The sequence below is a fragment of the Pleurodeles waltl genome, chromosome 3_1 (genome assembly GCF_031143425.1).
Source record: "Pleurodeles waltl isolate 20211129_DDA chromosome 3_1, aPleWal1.hap1.20221129, whole genome shotgun sequence".
Taxonomy (NCBI): domain Eukaryota; kingdom Metazoa; phylum Chordata; class Amphibia; order Caudata; family Salamandridae; genus Pleurodeles; species Pleurodeles waltl.
The window spans coordinates 519,022,099-519,032,246 of NC_090440.1; the positions used below are offsets into that span (position 1 = coordinate 519,022,099).

At 49.8% G+C, this 10,148-nt stretch overlaps 1 protein-coding gene across 2 annotated transcripts in view; it reads right to left on the reverse strand.

Annotated features, from left to right (window-relative positions):
* The window catches only part of ADAMTS17 (ADAM metallopeptidase with thrombospondin type 1 motif 17), a 1,096,962-nt gene extending 1,093,440 nt beyond the window's left edge, over positions 1–3,522 (reverse strand). The window contains exon 1 of one of the 2 annotated variants that reach the window (XM_069222781.1): positions 3,332–3,522. In XM_069222781.1, coding sequence (XP_069078882.1) covers positions 3,332–3,389 — 58 coding nt within the window. In that variant the 5' untranslated portion in view covers positions 3,390–3,522. The remainder of the gene's footprint in view (positions 1–3,331) is intronic. The other variant, XM_069222782.1, reaches the window with a different exon arrangement.
* Positions 3,523–10,148: the final 6,626 nt, after the last annotated feature.

The window sequence follows — 10,148 nt, forward strand, 5'->3', positions numbered from 1 at the left end:
ACTGCCTTGTGTTGAGTTTCTTTGATGGCAGACACTCCATGGGCAGAACCCTTTCCGGTTCCACTAAAGGGTAGCGGGCACCTACAAATACAAAAAATGTGATGGGAGGATGTTTGTACTAAGCGTAACACTGGCAGTTGCTCAGGCGCAGCATTCTAACATAATTCTGTAGCCCACCATGCCTCCTCAAATTAGACCCAGCCATATGCAAATCAGTCTTGGTCCTCCTCCAGTCGGCACAGTCCAACTTGAACTGACAAGCAGGAGCAGGGTAAATACTGATTTGCATATGACTGGGTCTAAATTGAGATGGCATTGTGGGAGAAAGAACATTGAGTTGGAAGGCTACCCTGATTGCAGTGGTTAGACAAATTGCAAGTATCCTCCAATTACCTTTTGTGTGTTTGATATAATGTCCTAAGTGGTAAGTGAATGCCCAGATGTGGGACCTGTGCTCACTGTGCCACTGGAACCAAGCTAGGGCCAACTCAAGAGCCCCAGTCAGTTTGAAACTGGTCTTGGGTTGGTTGTGTTCCCACAGAGACATTTTAAGTCTTGGGCAAAGAGGGCTCTGGCCCTGGGCTCCACATCTCAAAGAAGCACCTTATTACTTGGTCAGGACAAGACCCCTCATTAATTTATATGAATAGTTGAGCTATAATAATTACCTCTACCTTTTCTGGTCACAGAATGTTGGCAAGTATGCCACAGCTTCATACAGGGCTGCTCCATGATCCACTTCTATGCCAGTCTGTGCGCCATATGTGAATCAGGGCAATTCATGGGCAACTCAAGAAAAGGAGGGATGTTAAACGGTATGGGAGCTGATTTTAAATAAGTAATTGCCTCTCATTTGTCTACTATTGCCTAAAGTTTAAGGTATGATTAATGGTGTGATTTACCTGTAAATTGATCATAAATTCAGAGTTGTTGGGAACAGGGACCCTCAAAATAACTTTTGGCCCAGGGCCCCCAAAATCCTTAAGATGTCCCTGTTCAGGAAGGACATGGCCTGGCAGCTTGGCCTGAACTGTTTCTAGTGGAGAAGGGTCACGACTGATTTGCATATGGCTGTGCCCAAAATGAAATGCCATTGTGGGCAAAATAGCAATGGGTTAGAACGCTACCCCGACGGATTGCTAGTGATTAGACACAGTGTAAGCATTCTTCCCATCTCCTTTTGTGTTGTTGATGTAGTGGGCCCCTACCTCAGAAATACTGGCGGAGAAGCCACCCAGTCTAGGGTGACTCGTCCATCACCATTTCTGGCAGAGCTAAGCCTGGGCCAGGGCCTACTTTGCCAATGCCTTGTTTGTGGAACTGTAACTAACGACCATTAGGAATAATATTTAGGGGGCTTGGGGGATAAACACCACGACCGGGATGGCACGTTAAGTGGAGAAACCTTTATCACCACAAGGGAGACACCGAAATGCGGCGGTTTTCTCATCCTACCATCGGTGTGGTAGGAGTCATATGTCCTCCCGGCAGAAAAAAAAACTGTCCTAAAGTGATCCTCGGAGGCTGTCTCTTCCACTGTAACCCCAAAGTCTCTCCCTCCTAGTCACCCTATGGACTCTCTTTCTCGTGCACTTATCCCACAAGGGCTCTCTCACAGGTTCACTCGACAGTTGCTCTCTCGATCCCTCCAGGCACCCTAGAGGCTCTGTCACGCGCACTAGACTACAGCCTGTCTCCCACAGTCACCTCTTGAAACTCGCCTGCAGCCGTCACGAGAGCTGCCTCTTCCACACGCAGCCTGCTGGTGCCGGGTCCGCGGCACGAGGCGGGCGCGAGCATGAACCGACATGTCACCTGTCAGCCCTAGGAAGGAAGGCTTGTCGCTGCCTCTAATTTCTGAACATGCGGAAGGCGTGCCCCTTACCCAGAGGCAGGTCGACGGTGACAGGCGTACAGTGCACCAGGGGCACATCCTCAGTGACAGACGTGAACCGTCCTGGGGGCTCCCCACTGACAGGCACGCGCCGCATCACAAATAGCTATTCTGCGACTGGTGTGCACGGATGCAGAGGTGCCCTGCAGCCCACAGTACCACAGTAACAGGCTACAACTGCAGCAGAAACTCACCCCTTGGCTGCCGTTCACCGCACCGAAGGCAGTACTCCAGTGACAGGCGTACAAGGCACCACAGTCTCCTTCAAGTGACTGACGTGCACTACAATAGAGGCAACCCCATAGTCACTTGTGTGCACTATATCATACAAGCTTCCCCGTGTCAGGCGAGCGCTGCATCAGACAACAGACTCCCCCTGTCGTGCAGGCACCAGAAGCAGCACGCCAGTGACAGGCGTGCAGAACGCCAGAACACTAGTGACAGAGTTGCACTGCACCACAGACGACCTCCACTCCGTGCCTGTCATTCACAGCACCAGCAGCATGACATCAGCGACAGGAGTGCAGCGCCAGTAGCAGAACCCTCGTTACCGCAATGCACTGCACCAGAGACGACCCCCACTCCGTGCATGTCATTCACAGAACCAGCAGCATCACATCAGTGACAGCAGTGCACAGAAAGACAAATAGCACTCCGTGGTAATCGTGCACAGCGCAATGCATCAGGGACAATCCATCCACCCCAGTGGTTGTTGTGCACTGCACCAGAGACAGAACCTCGGGGATGGCACGCACAGCGCCAAGAAGCCCTTGTACATTATTACTGTTAATGAAGTGACCCAACATATAAACCCAAACAAATGCGGAGCATTCTCAGATCAAAATAAGACGTGTGGGCAAAGAAGGTAGTTGGTGTAAATAAGAAACATTTGGGAATTTGTCGAGGAGTTTTTGGGGCTGAGAGTTACAGCCTCGAAACACTGAAGTACATCCACGTGTACATGAGCGAAATTCTGTGCGGAATCTTGTCTGTGTAGGGGTAGCCATGATGTCGTACGTGGATGTATACAGTGAAGAAGTTGCTGGGCATTATGTTGTCAGTGCAATGCCCCATCCCCAGCCCCCTTCACCGGCACTGGGGAGATGCGCCAAAAACGAGGTCTGCATCATCAATAGCTGATAAGCGTGAGAGGAGGGCTTTCCGGATGAGTTAGTTTTTGGACACTTCATAGGGAGAAGAGCAGGCTGGGCGGGCTGAGGGGGCCAACGGGTCCAAGTGTACAGTAGGGTTGCGGGGTTCAGCGGCTGGGGAGGGTGCAAGCTGTAAGAGTGATGTGAGGGCTTCGGGGATTAGGTGAGAGAAGCTAAGAGGGCAGTGAGGCCGTGAATCCACAAGTTGGTAGCAGCACCGGTGCAGCTGGGTTGGGTGCTTTGCAGGCATAGGGCTGCACGTTTACAGTCCCGTAGGAGCACTTACCTGAGGCCGGGGAGAGGAGCAGCAAAAGTAACAGACGCTGGAAAACGCAGCTCAACATGGCGAGAAAGGGGGCCAGTGAAGTGAGAGGCGCCGGAGAAGTAGAGCCCGCGGGGGAGTAGGGTCGGTAGCAGCAGCGGTCCCTGGACACCCGCTGCCGGCAGCGAGAGATCAGCGCTGCGGACAAACCAAGCCTGACTAGAGGCAGTCGGATACACAACCTACCATATCTAGCGCAACGCCCAATGGGAGGAGCTACTGAGGGTTGGCTTCCCCCTGGCGCCTGCCCATTGGTCAGTACAAGCTGGGCTGCGCCTGGGATACACGTGCTGGGCATGTAGTAAGTAGGAGCTACCGCCAGGGGCCGCGCTGTGGCGAGAGCTAGAATACTCGCGGATACCTCAAATTGTCACGTATCAGGAGAGTGTGCATAATACCAGGAGCAGGGGCGGTGTTTGATGTCCGAAGGTGTTGGTGACTGTGTGGAAGAGGGTGTAGGAGGTCGTTAAAAATATGGTAAAAAGGTGCATTGTCCTAATACATATTTTTTAAAAGTTAAGCTGGGTGCAAACGAGGCATGACATCGTCAACAGTTTGGTGGAAATTGACTCTTACCTATGAAATAGTTATTTTACAACCCTCAACCAGTCAATTTAAACCCCCAGTTCTATAGCAGCCCCGTAGCAGACATATCCACAGGCTGTGTGTGGTGGCACCAGTGGCTTTTGTGATTGCTGTGGGTTCTATATAGCCAGGTACCGCTGAGGCCAGAGTTTCCCTCCCACAGATCCAATTACAAGTTTTAGTCAATAAAAACACAGTTTTTGGCTTAGGGGTCCACCTCAGATAGAAAACGCAGATTCCATGCATAAAAATAGGACCAAGTGCCTTAGGGGAGGTGGATGGGTACAAAATTGTACTGAGGACAAAGTGAAGGTTCTCCAGCGATCGACAAGTGGGAGAGAAAGATAGTGGCGGCCGGCAGCTTTAGGAGGGAGGGGGCGGGCGGGACACACACACACACACACACTCATTCTTTCGCACACAGACACGCAAGCACGCACGCACACACGCACATCCATTAACAACACTCATACCATTCAAACATGCACGCACGCACCAAACATTCAATTTAAAACATCATACACACACACACTTACCTTCAGCCTCTAGGTCCCAGGAGGGTTGGGACTGCTGCCTTCCCTCATTGGCTGACACAAGGTCAGCCAATGAGGGAAGGCAGCAGTCCCAGCCTCGTTACAGAGTGGGATGGGGTCAGTGAGACTGCTGACCCCACCCTCCTCTGTGACGAAGTGTCACTGATTGACACTCGCCCTGGGCACTTCAGGGCTTAAACTGAAGCGCCTAGTGAGAGTGTCAATTGGTGAGGCTTTCCTCGTCACCCAGGGGAGGGCTTCGAGGCACCTTTGCTGAGCCGAGGAGGTCACGCCCATAGGAGCTGTGACCTCCTCAGCCCAGCAAAGTTCAGCTCAGGCAGCCAGGAGTGTGCGCAAATCGCACGTCTGCTCCTGGCTGCCTGAGCTGAACATGGAGAGTGTCTGTCAGGCTGACCTTTGTTCAGCCTGACAGACACTCTTCATGGGGTGCAAAAGGTGGGGGGGCGTGGCCCCTCCGCCCTAAAGGGCGGGCCGCCACAGGAGAAAGACCTGCTCTTTGACTGTGACCCCCTTATATGGGCTGGGCAAACATGTGCATTTAATTTGCGCAACCTGGAAGCAGTAGAAGTGCTTTCGGGGCCACGCTGGTGTTCCCTCCTATCGCCGAGCTCTGTTAGGAGGTTGGAGGCGCATTGCGCCCCCGGCCAGGTGCCCCAGGCCTGCCAATGACACGACATATTTGGGGGGTCCCCCGATATAGGGGAGCCCGATGCATATGGCCAGGTACAGCTGAGGCCTCTTGCCAACCACAGAGTTTCCCTCCCACAGGTCCCATCACAAATTATAGTCAATAAAAGAAAAAAGTTATTGGGTTAAGGGTCATAAACACCCAGCCGTATTTTATTTTTCAAAAGTAATTTAAAATCAATCATCACTCAAAACATTTATACGTAGTAACCTCATCATATTTACAGTTTAATTTACACGTGTAGATGTCTAGCCTTAACAGAGACTCTAATACATCTGGTTTCCTAACACTATCTAAATTCCATTGCTCGTCAGTGGCTGCGGATGAGATCACGATTGGCCCTGATGGTGACTCCCAGTCCCAGATCTACCCTTCCGGCCAAGTGACCCACGGGTAGATCCCTCCATATGGGAGAGCCTCACCACCCCCTGCAACCTTTTGGGGTGCAGACTTTGTGCAAGGGCCCGCCTGCCCACCAGGATACTTACCTTCGGCTCCCCTCCACACCTCAGACTTCCCTACCCGCAAGGCCCAGTGCTAGCTTCGTGCCCACTGCGCATGCGCAGGTGGTTGGCCCTAGGGACCAGATGTCAGTGATTGTTCTCAACCTCCACACCCCTGGATATTTCCTTCGATTCCCTGCCAGAACCCCTTGGTGGGTCTCGTGACCTTGATGTCCTGCTAAGGTTAAAAAGGTAAGCCAAATTTCCCTACCAATCATGATCTCACCCATGCCCAGGCCAGCAAAGTAGACCTACTATCTGCCGCCCCTTGCAGTTGCTCCCCTACTGTGGGTGTTGCACCAACCAAGCACAGAAGTACTCCTAAAACATGTCATTGCTAGCCCACAACAGGTGCACCCCATCCCATAAGAAGAAGCTGTAATCGTGTGGAATGATGGCCAACTTGGGTGGCCTGAATAGCTTGCCAATCTTATTATTTATTCGTCTCATGGATTAATTCAGAACTCTGACCGATTTGCTGCCCTTCCACTGCAACCCGGGGATGATACTTGACCAAGCGAGCACCGCATGTGGAAATCTCTTTGCCAGCCAACCGATTTTGAAACCACTAGTTCCAACAGCTGCCACCGCCCAAGAGAAACCAAATCATTACCACCTAGGTGCAAAATGATGATGCCCGGAGGCATGCACCACTTGGCAGCATCGACTCCAGTGTCTACCTCAACTGGGCAAGCTGCAGCCCTCCATGACTGTAGAAGGCAAGGTGGTACCCTGCCTGCAATGCGCATGAAGCAGAGACACTTCTTGTATACAGCTCACCAGCTAGCTGCAGATAAGATTGGCCGATGACCCAAACATCTGTGATCCCCTCAGCTCCTGCGTGCAACGGAACCCTTGGGACCTCTGACCGGTCACTCCACTACCTGCACCAGACACCTAAAGAAGGAGCAGGAGAACACAAAATGGCACGAGGCAGAGCCCATAAAGCTTATGCAGTCTCACATAACATTTATAACAGTCGGAGGACTACCTGCCAATCCGCCGCACAGCTGCGCCGGAGAACCCCATTGCCACAGCCTCTGTGGCTGCCCCAATTCCAAGCTCAGATGAGTCAAAATCCGCTGCAGACGAAGCGCGCTTCAGTATTTTTGAGAATTGGTATCTGGTCAGCAGGATACCATCCATGTTGACTAACAAAGGTCCCCCCACGCCTTGGGGCAGGTGAATCATGAAGACCTCAAAGTGGTAGACCAGACAGTACTCACTGCCGGGGGCGCTAGGCAACAATATGTGGTCACCCCTCCCTACTTGATCAACCTTAGAACAAGGAATGTTAATCGCTAGGGCCCATTCCCTGTCCAGCCATTGGATATCCACCAGCCATAGCCCTCCCTCAGTATCCACCTTGCTCCTGACCACCAACTCACTAAGCCTCAGGGTCCAGTAAAAGACCAGGGTAAATGCTGCCCTGAAAAGGATGACCTCCCCTGGGGAACTATATATATACACCTCCAAGATCCCCCAGGATGGCAGCCAGCTTGGCCGTATCAACGGATCGCCTAGAATCCGGTCTTGCCCCCTTGAGCCACTGCTAGCCCTTCAAAGCCCTCCAAGTCTCTGTGGCTTGTTTGGTGACAGAGCAGATGTTGAGGAGCATGCATGGAAGTGTGGTTGGTCTGTGTGAGCAGTTTGCTGGTTTATATGTATGAGTGGGGTGCTGTTGGTGCAGGAGTGGTGGGTCTGGGGTGTAGGAGAGTGCTTGAGATCCTGCAGGAGGTGCATGTGAACACTACCTTTGTGTTGGTATGGTGCGGTGTGGCTGCAGTGCGTGGTGGAAAGGGTTGAGAGTGCGAAAGAGCATGGAAGGGTAGCAGTGGGTAGGCAAAGAACCAGGGTTCCTGGTGCTGGGTGCGGTCCAGGTGGGGACTGGCACAGATGGGCTTTCCTATGGTGTGCCTGTGCTGCAGCCATTGAGGAGGGACAGGGAGGGTGGAGGACCACAGAGGGCTGTGTTTGTGGGAAACCAGTGATGCAGCTTCTTGTGCAGATGGATGATGGGAAATGAAGACCTCTTACTTGGCTTCTTCTTTTAGAATGGTTTTGGCAGGAAACCAGAAATGTGCAGATGAATGATTAGAAATTCAGTGGTGTCACTTCCTTTTCAGATGGATGATGAGAAATTGAGTGCCTCTCCTAGCCTCAAATCCACACTCTGGAGTCTCAATCCAAATTCAGAGGATGAACTTGGTGAACACACAATTGTCTAATTGTGTCTGAGGCAAATATCGAAAACCAGTACAAAAATTCCATTACTTGAAGGCCTGTTTGATTTTAAAAAGCTAGCAATAGGGGGTAAAAGGTTAGTGTTCAGATAGTGGCATGGGGATTTCCAATGGCTAGCTAGTTTTGTTTGGTCATGTGAAAATGCTTAAGAAAACTGAATGTACCAGAAAAGTAGTTTGGTCAAGTTCTTTTCAGACAGATACAACAATAGAACTTGTGCCAATTGGGTGAGAGAAAATTAAGTGAATAGTAAGGTAGCAGTGGAGAATCACCGGGATTACATGCACCCAGTTTACTCTTTGTTGGAGATGCCCTAACAAAATGTGTCTTTCCAACTCCACCCCCTAGAGAATTATCGGTGTGACTGAAAGGATGGTGTTGGATGATTGTATAGCAACTGAGAGCAAAGACTCAAATAAGTCACCTGTCATTTCATTCCGTACATTGAGTACATTTGCTTCTAGTATTCACCATAGCCATAGATAAATACATTTGAATCATATATTATTGGAAGGCCGTGTTCTTAGAGTGAACTCAAACTGAGTTCTTCGACATTACTAAATAAAATGCACTAACTGTATCAAGGTTGCCCATAAGAGGTTTAGATGAAGCAATGTAAATTAGGTTGGTTCCAACTGACCCTTTGACCTATTATGTTTCAATATTTATCAGCTGGCAATGGTTGGGGGAATTTCTCTATATGGTCGCATGCCTGGGGCCCAGGCAATTATGTAACTCGGGATTCAATATTCAAATTTGTATTCATCAGCCTGATCAATGTCTTGGTGTTCTTAGAATGAGTAAAGAATCTAGCATTAGGGGAAGTCTTCTATTTACATATAATGGGTCTTGTAATTTTCATCTTTCCTGTAAGCTGCTGATAAACATTTTCCGGAACAGAGGACATACGTTTTGCTTGCTTCAGACCTGAAAACAGATTTTCATACGTCATACTTTGGACCTAAGCACATGGAGAATTGGAGTGCTTGTTGTGTCTTTTCTGTACAGAACAGTTTTGAGGATGTTATTGTGAGTATACATATGCAAATAAAGAAAGTCCATGTCGGAACTATGCGTATGTGTGCATTTCAGAATCATTTCATTCTGATTCAAAAGCACGGTCCCACATAGGTAGTCTAGACAGCAGCAAACGTTCTCTGCATCTGGTTATCCCGCCCCCCATATCAAGGCCCAAAGCCGGTGTCCAGGCTAGCCACCTTTCTCAAGCAAGCCCTAGTCAGCAAGCTAGAATAGGTGGCTGTCCCCTACACCAGCTATAAAATGCAATTGAAGATGAGGTATTTATAATATAAATAAATTAAACTCAGTCATTCCAACCAGCATTTCACTATGGGCATGATTGGAGGAGAACGGGGTTGAAACAGATATCCAGCTGCCTGTATCACTTGCCTAATGCTCTTGTACAAAGTAGTGTAGGGCAATTGTCTGGCTAATGGTGATGACACTGTGGCAGAGAGACTGGCACACCTGGCACTAGCAAAGTTACTCAGGTCCTTACAAACATGGAGGTCTGGGCTGCTTTTCCTACCCTTAAGCAAGATCAGATGCGCACCGCATTGCACATCGCGACGGTGAACGAATACCGAAATGGAAGGCAGCACCGGCCTGTTTGCTCCTTAGGAGCATGGACGTCGCAGTTGCGACCCCTGGCTTGCCGTGTGCGACCCCTGACTTCAGAGGTGGCAAAATCGGTGCCAGGAACACAGTGACAGCTCGCCCTTATGGCTGTCAGTTGGGACTCGTTCTCTTTGCTGGCAATTTTTATTACATTGATTGTGAATAATAACAAATTATTCACTACTGGTGTATCGAAAAGGGACAATTAGCTTGAATATGCCCTTCCAGGGCAGCCGAGCAAAGTAAAAATGCTTTTAAATGTATGGTGTACGCGTGCTTGCGGGTGTGAGGGTGTTTATGTGAGAGAGCGTGTGTAAGTATGTGTCTGTGAGTGAAAGTGAAGGTCAAAGGGAACGTGATGTCACTTCTGCTACCCCTGCCATTTTGGTGAAATGACGTCCATGCTTAGGAGTGAGCCGAAATTTCCAAAAACAGAAACGTGACGGACGTAGAGACACGGACTTCCCCAAATCAGTTTCTTGCAGTAATGGAAAGACAACATTAAATAAATAATTCTAGTGTTTGTTAATAGTTTATTCATAATATTTTACTTGTGCGTGTATGTCATA